Here is a 24,527-nt window from a genome sequence, read left to right on the forward strand (position 1 = left end):
GAGGAAAGGAGAGGAGAGGAAAGTTGACAGATCATACTTAATCAGCAGTCCAGTAGATTAGGTATAGATTTAGTCTTCCAGTGTTATATACAGTAGTAATTTTGTAAGTGAAAAGTCCACAGTTCCTGATGTATTAATAAATTCAAAAAGTTGAGAATGTAGAATGTATATATCCTTTACTAGCAATTATTGATCTAAGGTCATATTTAAAATCATGTGAATTTAAGGCCAAAGTATGCAACAGTTGAGCAGATTGGTTGAACTAGTGTTTCAATTTCTAAATTGCCTGTCCTGATTGCGTTCCCCTCCTTACTCAACATTTTCTGAGGTTTCTAATATACACCCAAATAATTCAGTCATCTTTTGCCTACTTTAGGATTAGGACTCAAAATTGTTTCCCACAAAACCCATGAGAACAGTGGAACTTAAGAAGGAACAAAGGCACCAGGGCCAAAGAGCTCGAGCAAGTTCTTAAGTTGAATAACCTACCACTGAACAGACCGCCAAAAATTTGATAAACCAAATTAGTTTTAAAAACAGCTATCATAAGACATAAGTTGAACTAAAATTGTAAGAGACCCAGTTTACCTTCCAAACAGATCTATTGACTGTTTTTAAATTGGAAGTACCCATTTATTTCATGGTAAAAATATCAATGTTATGTGTGCAACCTAAACTTTCCTAAATATATTTTGTGGCATTAAATGTAAATATTGATACTGATCTTTGAAAAAGAAGGAATATTTTAGTGGTAGCAGCATGTCTTTTTATATTAGTTATCTGTTCTGTTGCTATCTAATATATTTTACTTTTCTTTCTTTCTGGGAGAAGGAGAGATTTGAGATCTCTGCTTAGAACTTTAAAGATTCACTGAAAAAGGCAAAGTCTTTAGTATGGCCATGGGATGGTAAAACCAAAATCTGAGATATTTCTTTCCTTTGCCATAGAGTCGTGGGGTGCTTCCCTATTTTGCCAACTTCCGTCTCCTTTCGGAACTCTCTACACCCTTTGTGAATTTGCGGTGAGTTTGGTGATATAAGAAACAAAATGGGTGAATTCAATAGTTTGCCCAAGAACATGCACTAGTTTCTTGAAAAAGGGGCCCTTGTATCTATGTTCTAGGGATGGAAAGCAGTCACCCATACTCCTTCCCCATTAAAGCCACAGGGCTGAGCTCAACACCTCAACCCTGCTGCATGCTCATATCTAACTATTTTAGTTACCTGTTGTAATCCTGAGGGTGATTTTTATGCTGTTGCTTTTCTGGGGGAGGCGGAGAATTGGAATGGACTAACATCCATTTGAATTGTTGTTGTTTTTTAAATTTTGTGTTGCCTCAGGTGGTTCCTGGATGCAGCTGGCTGGCCACGTACTTCAAGGCTTGTTTTGGCCAATGGCTTGGCAATGACAGTAGTGTTCTTTATGGTGCGCATTGCTGTCATCCCCAGCTATTATAGGCAGGTGTACTCTTGGCACGGAACTCCTGAATATGAGCGTTTGGGCCTGGGTGTACAACTGGCCTGGATTGGGCCAAGCATTGTCTTGGAAATGCTCAATTTGGTCTGGATGTACCGCATTATCCGTGGCTTCTACCGAGCTTTATGCCGGTCTAAGACCTACAAGGCAGCATGAAGAAAGAAAAGTGGTGGTACTTGACCTGGAAGACCCACGTTCTGCTGGACAAAGATGTAGTTCCTTTTCTAATCCCCTTAGAAGCCATTAGTCCTAGGAATTGCTCCTGACTATGTCCTTGGGGAAAGAATCCCAGATTCATTAAAAAGGGAGCATATAGTTTTCCATTCAGTCAAAGAAAGGTATCGGCCAAATTAACTAGATTCAGCAATTTGCCATCTTCTAGAGATGGGCTATAGAAACACTTCACTGATCTGAAGATAGGCAGTTTTAAAATGGAGATATATTTAGTCTAGGGATTCCTTTGGCACAAATGGGAATGGATGGGAGACACTGTGGTCAACAGTTTCCTGGTTTGGGGGACTCTGCTGATACTCCACAGGACTTTTGAATGAGACTTCATGTAGCTTCATGTAGCTAAACAGGTGGTGTTTCTGATAGGTTTAGGAATTTAACCTCTTTCAGCTATCAATCTGTCCAGGATGATGATCAGGTACTATTTCCAGTTATGACTACAAACAGTGGGATTTCCCAGGACCCAGTGGCTGGATTTCAGGACCTTGGTTAGAAGGACAGCAGTACTGTAAATAGCATCCTTGTTTTACTAAATCAACTGAAACTTGGCATTCTATCGAAGAAACCTGCTGATACTATACTAAGGACCAGAAAACAATAGTTTTAACAAGGCTAGCCTCAAGGCACACTTGCCTTTGCTCAGTGATATCTGTTGTCTCTGAATGTGCCAGGAATGCAACTCCCAAAATCCCTATCCACTATGCTGGCTCAGGAATTCTGGGAGTTGAAGTCCACGAGTCATAAAAGAGCCAAGGTTGCCTTCCCCTGGTATAGGCACTACCACACTAGGCTGAACTTGTTTGATTTCATTGTTCTCAAGAGTCTAGTCCAGGGGTCAGCAACCTGAAACAGTGAAAGAGCCACTCGGAACTGGTTCCCTCACAAAAGGAAAAACTGGGAGCCGCAAAAAATGTGTGCGCATGCGCGTACATGCACCCATGCACAGAACAGGGTTTGACTGAAGAGTGGAGCCAAGGCGAGATATGCACCTACCCTGCATATTTGAATTGATTGGTTGAACTTTTTTAGTCCCACTTTTTTGTTTTTTGGACTGCACATGGCAGAGGACTGGGAGCCGCAGGAGACAGCTGAAAGAGCCGCATGCAGCTCCGGAGCCGCGGGTTGCAGACCTGTGGTCTAAACAAATAGCTGCTGCATGATTCCCTTTCCTCTAAAACCATTGACAGAAGCTTCTTGTTTTCCCCTTGCTGTTTCTATGTCTTTCTTCTTCTGTTATAGTTGTTTTTCAGCCTGATACATGCAAACACAGCCACCAGTACAGAGACAGGATATCATGATGTTGGCTTTGTATCAGAGATGACAAAAGTATAAGAGTAAGATATGGCAAATCTTAATAATAGAATTCATTTATGAATTTTGAAATCTGTGAATTCCAACAGATGTCAGGGTCAGAGGACTAGTTGAAACTTAGGTAGCATCAACACAAACCTAGAAGAACAACAGCATTGTAGAAAATTCCACAAACATACTAATGCCACATTTGCTAATTTGAATAGCACACCACGCTGATGTAGAAGGAATATGCCTATGTGTTGCATGGCTAGCAATTGCTAATTTTTGAGAAACAGTAAATCTAATCTATCTAAAGTCATCCTTAATAACAACAGCATTTAAAGAAAATGTACATTATTCTATTGGCTGTGACTAATGGATTAAAGTCTTCCTACCTTTTTCTTTATTTAAAGTACATTAATAAATTAGGAGGTGGCCATCTGTGAAAACCAGCTGTACTATGATTGGTGGATAGTTTCCCACCAGCTGTTGTCATGCAGAAAAGGGGAGGGCAGGAAGGCCAGAGGGTTTAATCCAGAAACTACCGGCCCTCGGGCTGGATGCGTCATGCCAAAACCGCGCCCACCCCTGCCGGCAATGGGAAGAAAGTCATGATATGTCACGACATGTCATGTGATGTCGCAAGTTTGACACCCGTGGTTTAATCAATGGGTTTGCCTAACATGCTCTGCACACCTAGAATCAGGACACCATCATAGGATGTCAATGCTATAGAGGCATCTATATGGATCAACAGAAAACTTTATGGTTGCATCATTTTTACCAGCTCAAGGATGAGTAGATAGTACTTTAACCAAATTATGAGGAAAGACCCTAGATTCAGACACCATGGCCATGCTTAACACATTAGTTTTAAAGTAGCACTTGAAAGATAAATTTGGCTTAATATATAGTGTGAACATAGTCAGTGAGAGACTTCATACCCAAGGCATTCCAGAGAGAGGCTTGATTACAGAGCTATAGAAGCATTTAATTCTGATTGCATGACATGCCTAGAACATGTTTGGCTTTGTTGAATGTAGTTTTCCCTCTGATTTTAGATTACTCAATACTTCATACTCCTTCAGTACAGTATGTTGATTCTTTGTGATGAAAGCCTTTGACTATTCATTCTTAAAACTTCCTTATTTAGATACCAGATCATTAGAACTTCTTAGCTCTTGGGTTAAATCCTAGTATACAGTACCAGGCCTATTCTGTCTTCAGAATTAAAAATCTCCAGGAGACTTGGTTCCCATTGACCTCCTAGTTGGTTTCATAGGAGAATTTTTAGATGGATTGGACTCCACAGTTTTGAAAAACCAAAACTGACTCCAGGTGCTAAATGCTTAATTTGCTAGTTAAAAAATGCAAGCACACTAAGATTGTTTCTTAAATTTACAGTATTTAAAAATATTTGGTGCTAGGGGAATGAGCTGTGATCTTTAAACAGAAGCTGAACATTCCTAAATATGTGCCTTAAAACAACTTTGCCAAACAGTTATCAACCTCAAATAGGCTGCCTCATTTTGTTGTCTTCCACTTGTATTGGACCGCAATTCTCAGAGTTCCCAGCAGCATGACAACCCCCCCTCCCCCCTCCCTCCCTCCCTCCCCTGCTTGTAATTGTGGGAGCTATAGTCTCAACATGTCGGGAAGCTATCAAGTAGGAAAGATTGTCCTAAAAACTTGAAAAGGCCCTCTCAGTTTTTAGATCTCTACAGCCATTATTCTATTCAGATGGGCTATGCCTCATATATAGCAGTGAAAAAATATTGATTTTCCCCCCTGCAATTTTGAATAATTAAATTCTCACAATACAGTGTTTGTAATTTTCTAGCCTCTGTACATTAACTGGAATCAATGAGTGTTAATTTAAATAATATAAATAAATAATATTAATTTATTAAACTCCCCACCTCTCTGTTTTGATTTTATGTGAGCATCTGTGAATTGTACTTTGTGGATGTTAAATTTCAGCCTGAGCTGTGGGTGTGGATATATTGATGAAAAAGTCTGTTTGCACCATATATGGATAGATGGAACTTAAAGGCCATATCCCACTGTGCTTTACTGAATTCCTTCTTAACATATGTCTAATGTAGTCTGCCAGGCATCCGCATTGTGAAAATGAGAGGAAAGCTCATTCCAGGACAGAAGTGCTGCTGCTTCTACTACATTGTCTTCTATTTCCCCCCCTCCCCATTCCTTTATGTATTATTTATTATTTATTTATTTTATTACATTTATATACCACCCTTTCCCTGAGGACTCAGGGCGGTTTACAGGGAATTAAAAACCAACAATACAAAAGTTAAAACCAGTTTAAAAAAGATTAAACTTAACCCTGTGCAAATAAAACCCCAGTTAAAATTAGCTTTGGATTTGTGTTTCTTTTTTTTAATAAGAGTTTTTATTGAATTTTATAGGGTTAGGAAGAGGATATAATCAGGGTAAGGATCAGGATTTGGGATGGGGTTAGGATCGGGATTGGGGTAGGAATGGGATTGGGAACAACATTGGGGTTGCCCCCCAATAGTGTTTCAATTATTTGAAGTATTTTTTAAAGATTTTAGCTAATCTTACTGGTGTCATATGCCATCTATAAAGCATTTTATACAAATTTTCTTTATATGAAACTGCTTTAGTTAATTTAATATTTCTATCCTATAATTTTTGCCAGTCTTCCAAATGTACAGAATATCCAAAGTTTTTTGCCCATGTTATCATTGCTTCTTTTACTTGTTCTTCTTCCATCTTCAAGTTTAGCAGAAATCTGTAAAGTTTCTTAATCAGGTTTTCATCTGTTTTTAATAATATTTGATCAAATTCTGTCTGTTCTTTATAAAATCCCATTGTCTTTGTATCTTTTCTATACCTTGTTTGAATTTGCAAATATGGACACTATGCTAAGTCAATACCTTGTCGATGTAAGTCTTGTCTGTCTTTCAATTTTCCTTCCTTATCTAGAATATCTTTGTAGGTAACGACTGTCATAGTTAATTAAATTTGGGTAAGCAAAAGCTTCCATTGTTGAAAGCCACTCAGGTAGTTTAATATAGATTTTCTATTTTATTCTTTCCCATTCTAAAAGAAGTACATTCCTTATAAAGTGATTTTGGAAGTATCTATGTATTTTACTTTTCTCGTACCGTAGAAAGGCATGCCAACCAATTTGTAGGTCATGCCCCTCTAGGTACAATAGTCTTTTATTTCTCAATGTAATCCATTCTTTAAGCCATAGTAAAATGGCTGCTTGATAATATAGTCTCCAGTCCGGGAGTCCAAATCCTCCACTATTTTCAGCTTCTTGTAACATTTTCACTTTAATTCGTGCTTTCTTCACTTGCCAGACAAATCTCAATATTGTTGCATTTAGGTCATCAAAGAAAACCTTTCCCAATTTTACAGGGATTGTTTGAAATAGGAAGAGTACTTTCGGTAAAATATTCATTTTAACTGTAGCTATTCTTCCTAATAGCAACAGTTGATGATTTTTCCACTTTTCCAAGTCCAGTTTTATTTGTTTCAACAATCTTTCATAGTTATCTTCTTCTAATGTTATACATCTTGCTGTTAGGTGGATTCCTAGATACTTAACTTTTTTAGTTATTTGTAGGTTTGTCTTTTTTGTAAGTTGAGTTTTCTGTTTGTCTGTTAGGTTTATCTCAATTTATTTTCAAACCTGCCAGTTCTCCAAACTTTTCTATTTTCTCCAACAGTTTAGTGTTTCTATTAAGAACTAAGTGTCTGTTGTGTAGTAAAATCACACAATGAACCCAGCCTGGCCTGCCAAATTTGTTGCCTACAAGATCTTGGGGATATCTGTGAAACAGTGAAACAGCTGGTGATTGTTGTGAAGCAAAAAAAAAAAAAAAAGGAACAGGTTTCAATCCAAACAGACTCCAGACAAGATGTCCTATGTGGTGAAGCAAGAGGAGAATAATATTCAAAGCTTAGTTTTCCCTTTCAAATATTTTATAAAATCAGGTGAACTTGGAATATACTTGTAATTATGGAGTTTTTTGGTCTATGTTTCCATTTGTTGTGTCACATTATTCCCCTCGCCCATTTTCTTTCTGTGTGGTAAGTTGTTCATTTTTATTTTGTGTGAGCAAAGTGATTGCTTTTGGAACCAACTCCTGGCAATTTAAAGACAAGAAACAACCTTTGGGTTTGGCGTAAAGCTGCTATGAGATTTAATTTTTGCTGCAACAGTCTAGCATGACTACTACTGTGGAAATCGGGAATCTCTGAGAAATCATACAGCAGCAATATGGGATTGTTACAGACAAAGACCTAACCTGGCTGAGGTCTGGACCGAGTTCATACATTTTCCTGCATCATGGTTAATTTAGTGAATAGGCCAGTTCACTAGATTGCATAGAACAAGGATGGGCAGCCAGAGCCTTTGGGTATTATGACCCTGTGCCCCTCTTTTCTGGACCTTCCCTGGGCCCTCTGATTGCAGCTGTCAAAAATCAATGGTGGTGTTTTTGGCATTTTGAAGTAGGAAAGTGGGGGTGCCTGTTAGGTGTCATGAAAAACAAGAGCCACTATTTTGATCTTTTTTTTACATATACCTACATGTTCTTGGTAGAAAATACATGAAAACTATGATGCAAATCCTTATCAAAGTTTGGTTGTTGTTGTTTTTTTAAACTGACTTTAAACAGGAAAGTTAAGAAAAATCTGCCCAGTCTCCAGAAATGACTTCCTATTGCTGAATCACAGAAGTATTGCCCTGACCATCCACCACTGCTTAGTTATGTATTAAGCCATGGGTTCATGCTTATAATTAGAGCAGAAGTAATCCTTACATAGTTATATAATTAAATGCATTACACTGAAGACTAGATTTTTGACTCTTGCTATTGTTTCTTCAGAATTTCAAACATAGGAAAAGAGAAAAATGCTTCTTGAGATCACCTGAGTGTCTTTAATTTCAGTCTAAAACTGCTTGATTTTTCAGAGAAAAGAAAATACAGGTTCATGTAGATCAGAATATGATCGTCTCTAGTGGACACTAGGAAAATAATCCAAATGTGTGGCATTAGTGTACACATTTTCTGTTTAGACCTTGGGACCAGAACACAACTTCATGAAATCCACTCTCTGTAGAACTGATAGGAGAATAATATTTTGGGAAATTGTATACCATCTGGGTTCCATGATGGACAATGGTTAAAAAGTGATTTTTTTTAAAAAAAATCATTTTCTGTCCTGGTTACAAGCAGTGGCAATTAAAATAATTATTTACTCAATTCTTTGTTAATAATAGATAATGCTGGAAAGTTCTTGTAAACTTTATCAAACTACTTTTGCTTGTATATGGGCAAGCCAGTAATGCCTGTTACCTCTTTGGTTACCAATAGGTTTTCAGCTGAAATTCAAAATGCTGGCTTTTAACTTAGAAAGTCTAATATGGCAAAAGGCTTTTAGGTACTTGCTGGACTATTCACTTCACACAGAAGTGGCTCACATGAGTTTTAGGGCACATATCTCATTGTGATCCTTGTATTAGTCTCCTTTTTGATTAATCTGCTTTCTAGGGGAGTAAAGTGGCTCTGATTCTGTGTATTCTGTCTCTGTAGTGGACTATTCTGAAATGTTGGTAATGTTTTATATTTTTATTATGCAAATTGCCAGGAGTTGCTTTTGAATTTGGCAATATGGGTGGGGGGCACTGTTTTGCAGTGGCTCTCATCCTACCTCTTGGGCTGTTCGCAGTCGGTGTTGACGGGAGGGCAGAGGTCCGCCCCGAGGTCTCTCGTTTGTGGAGTCCCTCAGGGGTCGGTCCTCTCTCCCCTCCTGTTCAATATCTATATGAAGCCGCTGGGTGAGATCATTCGTGGTTTTGGGGTGGGGTATCATCAGTACGCCGATGATACCCAACTTTTTCTTTCTACCCCAAACCAACTCAGTGATGCCCTCAACGTGATGTCCCGTTGCCTGGAGGCGGTTTGGGTTTGGATGGGGAGAAACAGGCTCAGACTCAATCCTGCCAAGACTGAGTGGCTGTGCGTACAGGCATCTCGAGTGAACCATTCTATTCCATCTTTAATGATGGGGGGTGAGGTGTTACCCCCCGTCGATAGAGCTCGCAACTTGGGTGTCCTCCTGGATTCGTGGCTCAGCCTTGAAGATCATATAGGAGCCGTGACCAGGGGGGCTTTTGCCCAGGTTCGCCTGGTGCACCAGTTGCAGCCCTATCTGGACTGAGATGCCTTGCACATGGTCACTCATGTGCTCGTGACCTCCCGGTTAGACTACTGCAATGCTCTCTACATGGGGCTGCCCTTGAGGACCACTCGGAGGCTTCAACTGGTGCAGAATGCAGCCGCGCGAGTTGTGATGGGGGCCTCCCGATACTCCCATATAACACCTCTGCTCCGTGAGCTGCATTGGCTTCCGGTTGCCCTCCGGGTGAGATTCAAGGTGCTGGTGATGACCTATAAAGCCCTAAATGGCTTGGGTCCGGGATATCTGAGGGAACACCTGCTGCCGGCATCAAGTTCCCTTCGTCCTGTGCGCTCCCACAGGGAGGGCCTTCTCAGGGTGCCGCCGGCAAAGGATTGCCGGCGGGCAACACCCAGGGGGAGGGCCTTCTCTGTGGGCGCGCCTGCCCTCTGGAACCAGTTAGCCGTAGAGCTTAGGACTGCCCCTGATTTTCGTTCGTTCCGCCCGGACCTGAAGACCTGGCTCTTTGAGCTTTCCGGCCAGGACTGAGGATTTTTAAAAATTTTTTTAACTTATTGTAATTGGGTTTTTAATCAGAGATATAGGGGTTTTAGATTTTAATCAAGGAAAATCTAATCTATTTTAATTGCTATTAATTTTTGTATTGTAATGTTTTAATTGCCTTGTGAACCGCCCTGGGTCCTACGGGAGAAGGGCGGTATATAAGTTTAATAAATAATAATAATAATAATATAGAAATTTAATAGAATAAACACACAATTTAATAGACTAAACACACAATTAAATACATTGTCCAATAAATAGCAGGGCAATGGCATTACCACTGATTTATTTTGGCCACATTCTCTAGCCCCATTTACCCAACAGCAGATGCATTTGGCATGCTCTATTATCCAGGTTTTCCCTCTTCGAATGGTGCATCATCATATGTACATTCATTTGGTACATTCATTTCAATGTGATGGAACAGAATAGTCATACCATGGATTCTCTTTCTGCAAGAGAGATCCCCAAGTGCTGAGACCTCATTCCTCTTCTCCTCTCTGCCCAAACTGCAAATCCTCCAAGCTTAGCAGCACTAGATGGGATGCAGCAGCAGTAGTGATCCAGTAGCGATTTTGCTTTCTTGGTAGGAAGCAATGCGCGCGCGCGCGCACACACACACACACACACACACACACACACACACACACACACACAAACAGGGGGCTATGTTTACCAAGCGAACAGGCAGTGACATCAGCCCATCTACCAAGGTTCTATAAATGGAAATGCTTATTGTTAGAGAGACACCGGGTGGGGGAGAGAGGAAAGCTCTGATTCAGCCTCCATGCATCCCAGCCTCACATCATCAGCAAAATTTAATTTCCTAGTAGTTCCCCCAGGAATTGATGAGGCTGTGTGTGTGTGCCAAGTGACTCAATAAGCTTTGAAAGCTACTGCAGTTAATTGTGTAGTTGCCATTTCTTTCTAATGTCTGCGTCTAACAAAAATCTTCTAACATGGAACATGAGCTCTCCCCAAAGTAAAGTGTTCACGGTGTGAGTTACTGAAGAAGAAAGGCATGTTTCCTTTTCTGTACCATTTTTGAACCTGGTATTAAATCAGTTGGAGAGCTCAAAGTTTTGTTAGTCACAATTCAGCCAAAGTTGAAAGGAAAGAAAAGTTATGCAAAAATATTTGGTGTCTAAAATGATCTCTTTTTCAGTGCAGTTGTGGGGTTTTTTGGCATTTAATTGTTTTAATTACTATCACTGAATGTATTTGTTTCATGTTTACTTTTATTCCTCAAATTTAATTCCTGATAGTGCAATTTAATTTTTCATTTGTACAATTTTATTGTGTCTTTGCCGTGATTGTATTTTGCAGTGTACAGTACTTTGAGACCTTATTAGATGAGGCATTAAGATTGATAGAATATATGACACTGATTTCAAGAGAATCGAGTTGTGGAAAGATCACCATTTTACAACTTTTCTCATTCATATTCTATTTTCCTGTGGCACAGTACTGTTATGAAAATTTTCCTATGTAGTAAGTTACCACAGCTTCAAAATTATTGCTTCAGTGAATTTTATACTTTGAAAATGACTATGTGAAGTGGCAGTTCTTGGGGGCCTCTCCTCCTAAAACCTCTGTTAGGATTTATCTTAGAAATGTCCAATTCATGATATGAAAACCTTGTGCATTCATCTCTTCTTCTAAAGAGTTTATTGACTCCAAACTTTTCCCCAGCCCTGCTGGTCAAGTGGCAACCAAAGAATGTGAATATTTCACCCCATGCAGGCCAAGAGAGCCTGTAATTTATTAGTATAAATTTACTAGCATAATTCACTCTCACACTGTACTGAGGACTGACTAACAGCTCCAGTGTATAATATCTTTGTGTGCTAGTGGATGGAAATACATCTTAGATAAACTGTCACAAATATTAGTTTTTGGTTATTTGCTGCCTTTGGTAAAATGATTTTGTTTGTCCCTGAGTTAGATCGAACTCTTGCATAAATAAAGGTATCTCAGTAACTATTAACAGTGGAGCAGACCAATCCTAGCTTTTCTAGCTTCAACCCTGTTAGTTGAAGTGGGCTGCTTGTCTTATGTTTTTCATGTCATACTTTCTTTTATTGAAAAACAGCCAAGGTTTCAACTTGATGTAGCTCCATTCTCCATTCTTTCTATCTCCTGTTCTTACAGCAATAAACAGTAAGTTTCTATTTCAGACAATCCAAGGAAGGAGAAAAAAAACTGGAATTGCTGTTTCACAAGATGGACAACAGTGCCAGGGGCCAAAAATACAGATAGTCCTCAACTTACAACAGTTCATTTAAGTGACCATTCAAAGTTACAACAGCATTGAAAAAAGTGACTTATGACAATTTTTTGTACTTACAACCATTACAGTTTCCCCATGATCGCATGATCAAAATTTGGATGCTTAGCAGCTGACTCATATTTATGACAGTTGCAATGTCCAAGGATCATATGATCACCTTTTATAACCTTCTGACAAGCAAAGTCAATGGGGAAGCCAGATTCATTTAAGAACCATGTTATTAACTTAACAGCTGTAGAGATTCACTTACCAACTGGCACAAAGGTCGTAAAATGAGGCAAAATTCACTTAACAAATATTTTACTTAGCAACAAAAAAATTGGGCTCAATTATGGTTGTAAGTCGAGGATTACCTGTACTGTTTGATTATTATTAGGTGTTTCAGCTGCCATTTTAACTTCTCATGGTATCTCAATGTAGTGTCACTTGGAAGATTTTGGGGAAAATAAATGACAGCTGGATGTGATTCCAGGAAATTGGTGTGCTCCAGTGTCTTCAAATGCTGCCTGTAGATTTGGGGCCACTGTGTCTGTGTGCTTTAAGACTCTGGGCATTGCAAAGTCATTTTGCTACTCCAAAGTTCTGTAGTAACCCAAAAATTGTCAATAAAAGGCAATTTTCCTCCCACCCAACAATTGCTTTAAACATTATGGTAGGGATTACAATCCTAATAAATAATCAAAGGACCAAAATTAATTTAAAAAACAAGCATTAAATCAAGTTATTGGATGCATGCAAATAAAATACAGCCTCAAAGTCGGAATAAATCCTTCAACTATGCGTCCATCAAGTCTCTCACCATCAGGGCTACACACTGAAATCTTTTCATGCATCAGTACAAAAGTGGTTAATGGGTCAAAGAGGAGAAGGAAGACTAGGGTGGTAGGTTACTAAAATGTAATAAATAAATAAAAATGCTTTGCTGTGATTTAGATCTTCTTATTAAAACAGAACTATAAAACATGCATTTTAATTTTACAACTTAGCTGTCAGCATTTTTTATTAAAAGAACACCAACGTTTAGTTTACTGAGCTAATAGACAATTTTTCAAGATCATAGCTCACATGACATAATTTATAAAACCCATCCTATTCAAAACTGCCCTAACCTGTTCTTTTGGTTTTTTTCTTCCTCCTCTCTCCTTGCTGAGCAACGTGATCTTCCTTTCCTTTTGCACCCAACTTTTCCAAGTGGCACCTATATGCAAAAAATTACTTGGGCTTTGATGCGATCCATAGGCCATGATATGCTCTAAATGAAGACCAATTTGAAACTGTATACATTCAGAAACAAGAATGAATATGAATGCTTATTTGTTTGTGACAGTTATATCCTGTCTGTTGTCCATAAGCTGTATACATAGTACATAGCAAGCTTGGATGGACAAACATACAGATGTGAAGATTACACTTCATTTCTTTTACCCAACCCTCAGAGGCTTGTGCTGCTGTCCTGGATTGGCAGGCTGAGAACCCCAACATCTGAAAGCAGCCAGTTAGACTTTTTCTATCTGGCTCTCTTTTTTTTTTTTTGCCGGCTCCAAAGATGGCGGACGCGCTGGGGAGAGCTCCGTAGCCCCCAACGGTAAGGCGTCCCCCCAGGAGCCCCCCAGGGATGTCAGCGGACCCCTGGGGTGGGGCCAGAAATTCGGGCAGATGAGCTGGGCAATTGTGCCGCCCGCTGCCTCCCGAATCAGCTGCAGGGGTGCCGGGACATCTCCGCCTCGCCGCCTGGGCCGTTGGCAACCGTTATAAATGGGGGCCAGCGCTTCTGCCCTGCCTCTACCGCTTGTTCAAACTGCCGGGCAAGGGCGGCGTCTCCGCGGATCAGCTGTGCGGCGGAGGCGCCGGCGGCGAGGACAACAGCGGCGGCGGCGACGACTCTCCATCTCCAGCCCCAGTCTGGTCGTCTACTCAGGGAGCCGGCAGCGACGGTGGCAGTGGCGGCGGGGCGTCTCCAGGCCCGCCCCTTGGACCACGACAGCCATCGCAGCCATCCAGGAGGGGCCGGAGGCTCTGCTCTGCCCCGGCCCCCTGATCAGCTCCCGGGCGGCGGCGCCGCCTCCGCGGATCAGCTGTGCGGCGGAGGCGCCGGCGGCAAGGACGACAGCGGCGGCGGCGATGACTCTCCAGCCCCAGTCTGGTCGTCTATTCAGGGAGCCGGCAGCGACGGTGGCAGTGGCGGCGGGGTGTCTCCAGGCCCGCCCCTGGACCACGACAGCCATCGCAGCCATCCAGGAGGGACCGGAGGCTCTGCTCTGCCCGGGCCCCCTGATCGGCTCCCGGGCGGCGGCGGCGTCTCCGGGCGATCGGCGGAGGCGCCGCAGACCAGCTAGGTGGCGGAGGCGGCGGCATCTTCGTCGGCGTCGGCGGTGAGAGCTCCGCGGGCCCTGGTCTGCGGTCTCCCACGATCCCGATGACCGGGCAAGGGCGGCGGAGACGCTGACGGCGAGGACGGCAGCGGTGGCGGCGACGACTCTCCAGCCCCAGTCTGGTCGTCTATTCAGGGAGCCTGGCAGCGACGGTGGCAGTGGCGGCGGGGCATCACCGGCCCGCCCCTAAGCCACCACAACCATTGCAGCCATCCAAGAGGGGCCAACATCTCTGCCCTGCCCCGACCCCCCCCCCGTTCGACTCCCGGGCTGCGGCGGCGTCTCCAAGCGATCAACGGAGGCGCCGCGGACCAGCTGGGTGGCGGAGGCAGCGGCATCGTCGGCAACGGCGACGGCGAGAACCCCGCGGGGCCCTAGTCTGTCATCTCCCCACGGGCCTGAACACCGGCGGGGGCAGTGGCGGTGGGGCGCCTCTGACCCGCCCCTGAGCCGCTGCAGCTGCTGCAGCCATCCGGAGTGGGGCCGGCGCTTCCACCCTCGGCCCCCTGTTATGCCTCCCTGGGCAACGGCGGCACCTGGGAAGATCAGGAAAGACCCCTCGGATCAAATGGTTCAGCTAGGCGGCGGAAAAGGCAGCCACAGCAACCGCCCTGAGTCGTTACTCTGCCTCGACCTCCTGGCCTGCTCCTGAACAACGGCGGCGTCTCCATGGGATCAAGGAGACGCCGCAGACCGGCTATGCGGACCCGATCGACCACCACCGAGGGGCCTTTGACAGCGGCGCTAAGCTTCTCCAGGCCCCGGTCAACCAACTCACCAAAAAACCCTCGACGGCAGCACTACTAGACGCGGCGTGGCGTCTCCGGCCCGCACCCTGGGTGCCGACGGTGTCTCCGTGCCGATCAACAACCTAAAGACGCCAGGATGCAGCTGACCAGTGGAGATGACGACGACTAGACCACCGAGGCCATCAGCATCTTGCCTCCACCAGCTCCGAACCCCCTGCCCTCCCTTGCCCCACAGGACATGATGGGCCTGGGTGTAAGCCACGGTGGCAGAGTGGCCTGTCCTACACCTGCAGCCCCATAGAGGTGAGAGCTCTATGGGGTATGCTTCACCCAGAGTGGGGCCTGGACCACCCCCAGAAGCAGAGTCACAACCCATTGTGAGAGGATGGGGAGTGGCCTGCTTCTGGGGTTCACCCAGCCAAGTGGCAGTGGCTGGATGACGGTCCAGATACCCACCTACCCGACTAGACCCTCCTTCCAATGCTCCACCCAGGGGACCGCCTTCCCAATGCTTCCCAATGCTCCCTATGCTTCTCCAATATTCAAGCATAGATCTACTCGCCCTCAGGAGTTCCCCCCTCTCCTGGGTTCGTCCTGCCTTCAATACACCGAACCTTGATGACGGGCCCGACCATTGGGCCTCTGAGAGATGGCCAGGCAGGGTCAGGGGCCTTCATCACAAGACCAACAAGAGGCCCCTGGTTAAGTTTCTAGTCAAGTTTTTTGTCAGGTTAGGGAGGGGGGCGGGAAAAGAATATGGTTGCTCGGGAAATGCAGGCCTTCCAGCTACCATAACGCAGGCCAGGCCTACGACCATTCGCGATGGTGAAAAACGAGGACCAGTCGCCGACAAAACCCAGTGGCGAACTGACGAACAGCCTATTCCCAGGATGGTGGGGAACGGCAGAAGGTGCACAAACAGAGGGCCGTATCGTCACCGGGAGTGTCATCTCCGCTCTGTACAAGCGGTGAGACGCTCCGACCCTCTGTACTTCCCCAGAGGACCCGGGAGCGAAGGTGTGCAGCCTCCTATGCTAAGGCTGGTCTACCTGAATGCCAGGTCCGTAGCTAACAAGGCTCACCTCGTTCGTGACCTAGTGGAGAGCGAGCACGCGGACCTGGCTTGCATCACGGAAACCTGGCTGGGCCCAGAGGGTGGTGTCCCTCTGGTTGACCTCTGCCCGCCAGGTTTCCAGGTGCTGCACCAGCCTCGGACCCATGGGAGGGGCGGGGGAGTGGCAGTTATCATCAGGGAATCCCTTAGCCCGCGAGAGACCACCGTCCCTCAGATGGTCGGGTGTGAGTCTCTCCTACTGAGATATGGCCCGGGGGCGCAGTTGGGCCTGCTGCTAGCGTACCTACCACCTAATCGTGCAGCGGCAGCCCTGCCCGAGCTACTCGATGTCCTCTCAGGGTTGGTGGTTGAATTCCCAAAACTCATGGTCTTAGGCGACTTTAACCTACCGTCCCTGGGAGGATCGTCCGAACTGGCTCGGGAGTTCATGGCTTCCATGGCGGCCATGGACCTGTCGCAAATAATTTCTGGACCGACTCATGAGAGAGGCCACACCCCAGACTTGGTGTTCTTGTCTGGACGGTGGCGTGATGATATCGGTGGGGGTGCCACGACTGTTACGCCCCTGTCATGGACCGATCATCACCTCCTACGGCTAGACTTCCCCTTTGCCACCCCCCGCCGTGGGTGCACGGTGCCAACCAGATGGTACCGCCCTAGGCGCCTAATGGACCCTGATAGGTTCCAGGCAGCGCTTGGGGACGCACATGCACTCCCTGCTCACAGCTCGGCGGATGCCTTAGTGGAAGCCTGGGAAAAGGCAGCCACGGAGGCTCTGGACCGAGTTGTACCCCTGCGGCCTCTGACCCGGCGCAGATCCCAGCGAGCCCCATGGTTCACCGCGGAGCTCCGGGAGATGAAGCGTCAGAGACGGGGCCTAGAGAGCCGTTGGAGATCCAGTCGATCCGAATCCGACCGATTGCGATTAAGAATCCTCACCAGGTCTTATCTCGCTGCGATAAGGGTGGCAAAATCCAACTACTTTTCCACCCTCATCGCGTCCGCAGATAATCGCCCGGCTGCCTTGTTCAGGGTGACTCGCTCCCTACTGAACCAAGAGGTGAGGGAGGAACCCTTGCAGGGTCGAGCCGAGGAATTCGGTCAATATCTGCTGGATAAAATTGCTCGGATTCGAACCGGCCTGGACTCCAACTGGGCTGAGTTGGAAGAACAAGACATGGACAGTCTTGTCGACGTCATCTGGGAGGAATTTGATCCTGTGACTCCTAAGGAAGTGGACAGGATTATGAGGAGTTTGAGCTCCTCCACATGCTTACTGGACCCGTGCCCTTCCTGGCTGGCTTATGCGGCTCGAGAGGGGACACGAGGCTGGTTCCTGGCGGTCATCTCTGCTTCTCTGAGTGAGGGTCACTTCCCCACCGCCTTGAAGGAGGCGGTGGTGAGACCTCTCCTCAAGAAGCCCACCTTGGACCCATCCTCATTGAATAACTTTCGTCCAGTCTCCAATCTTCGCTTCCTTGCGAAGGTTGTTGAGAGCGTGGTGGCGCACCAACTTCCTCAGGTCCTGGATGAAGCGGTTTATCTAGACCCGTACCAATCGGGCTTCAGGCCGGGCTACAGCACGGAGACGGCATTGGTCGCTCTGATGAATGATCTCTGGAGAGCCCGGGACAGGGGCCATTCCTCTGTCCTAGTCTTATTAGACCTTTCAGCGGCTTTCGATACCATCGACCATGGTATCTTGCTGTGACGCCTCAGGGGACTGGGAGTGGGAGGCACGGTTCTGCGTTGGTTCTCCTCCTTTCTCCAGGGTCGCTCGCAGTCGGTGCTGGCAGGGGGACAGAGGTTGACCCCGAGGCCTCTCGTTTGCGGAGTCCCTCAGGGGTCGGTCCTCTCGCCTCTCCTGTTCAACATCTACATGAAACCGCTGGGTGAGATCATTCGCAGCTTTGGAGTAGGGTACCATCAGTATGCTGATGACACCCAGCTTTTCATCTCAACTCCAAACAACATCAGTGATGCCATCGACGTGATGTCCCGCTGCCTGAAAGCGGTCCGGGAATGGATGGGGAGGAACAGGCTTCAACTGAACCCGGACAAGACTGAATGGCTATATGTACCGGCAAGCCAGGATACTCAGAGCATCCCATCCCTTAACATCGGGGATGAGTTACTACCCCCTGTTGATAGGGCCCGCAACCTGGGTGTCCTCCTAGACTCACAGCTCTCCCTGGAAGATCACATAGGAGCTGTGACCAAGGGGGCCTTCTCCCGGGTTTGACTGGTGCGCCAACTACGGCCTTATCTGGACCTGGATGCCTTACGTACAGTCACCCATGCCCTTGTGACCTCTCGCCTAGACTACTGTAACGCTCTCTACATGGGGCTGCCCTTGAGATCCACTCGGAAGCTTCAACTGGTGCAAAGTGCAGCGGCACGGACACTTTTGGGAGCCTCCCGATACTCCCATATCACACCTCTCCTCCGTGCGCTGCACTGGCTTCCGGTAGCCTTCCGAGTGAAGTTCAAGGTGCTAACAATGACATACAAAGCCCTACATGGCATGGGTCCGGACTACCTACGGGAGCACCTTCTGCCAATGTCAACACCCCACCGCCCTGTGCGCTCCCACAGAGAGGGCCTCCTCAGGGTGCCACCGCTCAAGGAATGTCGGCTGGTGGCCCCCAGGGGAAGGGCATTCTCAGTGGGTGCGCCAGCCCTCTGGAACTGCTTACCAACTGAAATCCGGATGGCCCCCGACCTCCGCACCTTCCGGCGCGACTTAAAGACTTACCTATTCCAGCAGTCCGGCCTGGCCTGATAGCTCTGATAGCTCTGATAGCTCTAATTGGGGTCCCAGTTTGTTTTGATTTGATTATTGTTTTTCAATACTGTTTCATTATGTTGCCTATCTTACTCTGTACACCGCCCCGAGTCCCTCGGGAGAAGGGCGGTTTATAAAAACAAACAAATAAATAAATAAATAAATAAAATGCCCCCAAACCAAGGATAATAGAAGACTATGGGGCTATTAATGACTGGGAAGGCGAAACACAGAAATAATTCTTCTGCTTGTACAAAACAACTAGCCTGCAACCAGATGTTCCTTGCCACGATTTTAGAACTGTAGGACCAGTTTGGAAAATTGGGGAAGTAGTGTCAGAATCCATTTATATCACATTCATAAATGTATGTTTAAAATACTGTGCCTTCCCTGGATTCTGCCATTTCTCTGAACGGGAGAGGAGAAGATGTTTATTCAGCCTGGGCAGAGGTTGCATTCAAAGACCAGGGAAAACCCTTTTGATCTTAGCACAACAAAGGAAGGGAAGGGAGGGGGATCTGGTTTGTATCTCCATTTGAATCTGAGAAGGAAGGAGGCAATAATCATTCCCTCTTTCCCAGGAAAGGGTTGACACCAAAGTTTAATTGATGTGGGTCTGACCAAATGGGTTTTGAGGGGAGGGGGTTGAACTGGGAACTCTTTATAAAGTATCAAGTTGTAACACAATTCCAGATCCTGTCTTGTATTTCCAGAACCGATCACATCCTAGTAAAACCTCCTTTTGGACAAGCCCTGGCTCCAAGAGTTCTTTATTTTCCTAAGATGTAGATTGGGGTGGGTCCTGACAAGTAGTTTCTCCCAAAACCTGATTAGGGTGATGAGACTTCAAAGGAGATTTTTCCCTCAGAAGGAAAGAAAGCTTGGAGATATTTTCTGAGGTAAAATTAAAGGCTATGAGGATGTCTATCCTATTTAATTTGTGGTGGGAAGAGAGGGATAAATTTTGGTATATCAAACTATGGTATAAAGTTTTATTGTTCCATAGTTGAATAAAAAAGAGTAATCGTGCTATTGTGAATAAAATGGAGTCTAGGATTGTTGATTAGTTTATCATGTAGCTTTACTTGTACAATAACTATCTTTAAGTTTGCCTTGAATTTATGATAACTGAATGCAGTCAATTGAATATTTTTTATTTTTTTATTTTTTTTAATTCCATTTATATCCTGCCCTTCTCCGAAGACTCAGGGCGGCTTACAAGCTTAGCAGTAGCCTTCATTCTATGTATATGCCTGCTTATTAGGGCTTTCACACACACCCCAGCGGCATTCAAGGCATTTGCCGCCTTGAAGGAGGCGGTGGTGAGACCCCTCCTCAAAAAGCCTGCCCTGGACCCGGCTCTTTTAAATAATTATCGTCCAGTCTCCAACCTTCGCTTTTTGGCAAAGGTTGTTGAGAGTGTGGTAGCGCATCAGCTTCCTCTTTTCCTGGAGGAAACTGATTATCTGGACCCATACCAATTGGGTTTCAGGCCTGGACACAGCACGGAGACGGCATTGGTCGCGATGGTGAATGATCTCTGGCGGGCTCGGGATAGGGGTTGCTCCTCTGATCTAGTCCTATTAGATCTCTCAGCAGCTTTTGATACCATCGACCATGGTATCCTACTGCGGCGTCTCAGGGGGTTGGGAGTGGGAGGCACCGTTTTACGGTGGTTCTCCTCCTATCTCCTGGGCCGCTCGCAGTCGGTGTTGATGGGAGGGCAGAGATCCACCCCGAGGCCTCTTGTTTGTGGAGTTCCTCAGGGGTCAGTTCTCTCGCCCCTCCTGTTCAACATCTATATGAAGCCGCTGGGTGAGATCATTCGCGGTTTCGGGGTGGGGTATCATCAGTACGCTGATGATACCCAACTTTTTCTTTCCACCCCGAACCAACTCAGCGATGCCCTCGCCGTGATGTCCTGTTGCCTGGAGGCGGTCCAGGTCTGGATGGGGAGAAACAGGCTTCGTCTCAACCCTGCCAAGCCTGAGTGGCTGTGCATATCGGCATCTCGGGTTAACCAGACCATTCCATCTTTAACAATGGGGGGTGAGGTGTTACCCCCCCCCGTTGATAGGGCTCGCAACTTGGGCGTCCTCCTTGACTCCCGGCTCAATTTTGAAGACCACATAGGAGCCGTGACCAGGGGGGCTTTTGCCCAGGTTCGCCTGGTGCGCCAGTTGCAACCCTACCTGGACTGAGATGCCCTACGCACAGTCACTCATGCGCTCGTGACCTCCCGTTTAGACTACTGCAACGCTCTCTACATGGGGCTGCCCTTGAGGACCACTCGGAGGCTTCAGCTGGTGCAGAATGCAGCCGCACGAGTTGTGATGGCGGTTTCCCGATACTCCCATGTAACACCTCTACTCCGCGAGCTGCATTGGCTTCCGGTTGCCCTCCGGGTGAGATTCAAGGTGCGGGTAATGACCTATAAAGCCCTAAATGGCTTGGGTCCGGGATATCTGAGGGAACACCTGCTGCCAGCATCAAGCTCCCTTCGTCCAGTGCGCTCCCACAGGGAGGGTCTTCTCAGGGTGCCGCCGGTAAAAGATTGCCGGCGGGTAACACCCAGGGGGAGGGCCTTCTCAGTGGTTGCGCCTGCCCTCTGGAACCAGCTGCCCGTGGAGCTGAGGACTGTCCCCGACCTCCGTTCATTCCGCCGGGACCTGAAGACCTGGCTCTTCGAGCTCTCTGACCCAGGCTGAGAATTTTAATTTTAATTTTAATTGGGGGCTTTTACTTTTTCAGGGACTGTTGTAATTTTTTTAATCGTTTTTAACTTTTGTATTTCTTGTTTTAATTACCCTGTAAACCGCCCTGAGTCCTTCGGGAAAGGGCGGTATACAAATCTAAATAAATAAATAAATAAATAAATAAATAAATAAATAAATAAATAAATAATTACAAAGTCAGCTTAATTGCCCCCAACAATCTGGGTCCTCATTTTACCTACCTCGGAAGGATTAACTGACACTGGAGAGATATTTTGCTGTTCTTCCAGATAGCCTTGAGTTGGAAAAAAAGATTCTTCTAATAATTCTTAGAAAATGACTTTACTTGTTCCCAAGAGCTGGCCCAGCACCTTTGCTGTCTGATCAAAGCTATCCTTACATCATGGTATGGGAATAGAGTAAATTGTTGATTGAATTTTATTAATGGTAACTGGGAAGTCCCCTCCATTTCCAAAAACAGGCTAATTTAGGGAACCCATGATGAGCTGTGCCATACATCCAGTTTCAACATCTTGCTGGTGATTCCTATTGTTCTGCTTTGCCCCTCTTGAGTAATAGTCAGATTGGGGCTGCTCATTCTCAAAGCACAAAACTAGTCTCTGGAAAAGCTCATCCGTGCATAAAGCTCATGGCTGATGGAGAGAGAAAGGAAAAGAAAGAGAAAGAGGAAATCTGTCTTTCCCATTCAGAATTAGACATTCAGCCTGAACCTTATTATCAGGAGCATCAGCTGAGATGGGATGGAGCCATTTCAGCATCCGATAGCATCAACCTGAGATGCTAACTGATGAATATCTGAAGGGTCCTGCTAGAATGCCTTTGCCCCCCCCATGGGACAAGAGCCCCAAGGGTTCTCAGAGGCCCCATTTCTTTGCAGTTTTCCCATATAAAGGCTGAAAATGTGCAGCCCTTGGCTTAAGGCAAACATGTTTATAAAAGTACTGTGGAAACTGGCATTCATGCAGGCCGGCGCACTCCTCCCTGCTCCCCCTCCTTCATTCCAGCCTGCACAGCCTCTTCAGTCCACTGGTCTTTGCTTGTGATTGTTACTAGATTTATGGATAGCCAAGGGAGGGAAAGTATAGAAAAGCCAGTCCAAGTGAGGAAGGATACAGGACTTATAAGGCAAGTAAAAAAGGACTGAAGCTGCTACAACCAGACATTTGGCTTGTTAGCTATAGTGCTGCTAATATAAATTAAAGACACACTGCTCACCCTCTTTCAGCTTCATGCTAGATTTGCAGAGTTTAAAAACTCAGTAGGCATGTTTGGGGTGAATTAATTTTCACTAGAGCAGGGGGCAGACAGCCAAGGCAATCTCTGTTTATCCATTTTTATCATAAAATTAGAGCAACATACTTCACTTTTGTATGATAGAAAAGTTATGAGGGAGAGGACTAAGAACCAGAATATCTGAGTTCTGTTCCTTTTTCAGTTCTGGGTCTAGTCATGGAGAATCATGATTGTAGCAAAGCTACCAGGTCTGGACTGCAAAACTAAGGACAACTCTGTTCTGTGCCACTGGTCCAACAAGAGACATTTCTCCCTCTTGAATTAGGCATTAACCTTGCTGGAGAGAAATTGATATTGTAGTATACTTTTATTTTACCTGTCCCTTCCTTACAACTAGTGCTAATTACTATTTCTGTTGCAATCTCGTCATTGCTTGGAATTTTGCAGCCCAGTTTCCCTAACTCTTGAGGTAAGTGGGTTGTTACTACAGGAGGCAGTTTGCAGAATGTTAAACTAGTCAGGGAGCATTTGGGGGAAAAACAGTTTCCACCCATGGAGGCTACAATTTTAGAATTTTTGGAATGGCTATTCAGCAGATCTTGGCTCAATTGCAAAAAAAGCAAAACAAACCCAAATCCCAGATGCATTGTGGAGATGTGTTGGGGGGAGGACCTTAAAAAGCAACAAGCAATCCAGTAGGTGTAACTAACAACGATCTGAAATGGTGAAGTTCCTGGAGCCCAGTATCTTTGTGACATGGTGCTGGGATGCCACGTCATGCTCTGCAACCTTGCAGATTCCCCTCTTGATTATTTGAGATAGACATATCCTAGAAGTAGCAGATGCTGCTTCAGAAACAGCAATGGCCAGGAATCTTTTTGATGCCAGCATACTTTGCTTTACTGGGGGCCTGTGCACATCTCTATCTATAAATAATCTAAGAATTTTTAGGAGGACAAGGGAGTTTAGATCCATGTTTTCATTGCTGTTATTAATTGCTAGGAGATCCAGTTTGGTATATTAGTTAAAGATCAGGCTAGAAACCAAGAGTTCTAGTCTCACCTTAGGCACAAAGCCATCTAGATGACCTTGACCCAGTCCCCTTTTCTCTTTGCCTGGGAAGCAGGCAAAGGCAAACCTTTGAAAAACCTTGCCAAGAAATCTGCAGGGACTTGTCCAGGCAGTTGGCAGAAGTTAAAATTGACTCAAAAACACACACAAAATGATGAACTGATAGACATATATGCAGCATATAAAGCTTTTTATATCAAGAATGACTGATCCAGCAGCTAATCAGCATCTTCAGAAATTCTCTTTGTACAATTTAAGAACCCCAATGTTTCTGCCCCCTGTCCCAACTATATAATTGGTTCTTTCTTTTTAAATTTTCTCCCTGTTATAGTAAGAACAAGAATGCATCTACAGTAGATGCTGGACTTTTTTGTGACTAATTGCTAATTGGCAGAAACTTCTGTCCATCTCTGTAGGATGACTAACAGTACAATTATAATAAGAAACTCCAGTACTAATTCCTGTACTAGAAA

General features: G+C 45.3%; 1 protein-coding gene across 13 annotated transcripts in view; it reads left to right on the forward strand.

The window, feature by feature from the left end:
• CNN1 (calponin 1) overlaps positions 1-24,527 on the forward strand; it is an 84,614-nt gene that overhangs the window by 11,714 nt on the left and 48,373 nt on the right. For all 13 annotated transcript variants that reach the window (XM_081317191.1, XM_081317186.1, XM_081317192.1 and 10 more), the window contains 2 exons: positions 948-1,021; positions 1,341-1,425. In XM_081317191.1, coding sequence (XP_081173317.1) covers positions 948-1,021; positions 1,341-1,425 — 159 coding nt within the window. The remainder of the gene's footprint in view (positions 1-947; positions 1,022-1,340; positions 1,426-24,527) is intronic.

Source organism: Vipera berus (genome assembly GCF_964194415.1).
Source record: "Vipera berus genome assembly, chromosome: 2".
NCBI lineage: Eukaryota > Metazoa > Chordata > Lepidosauria > Squamata > Viperidae > Vipera > Vipera berus.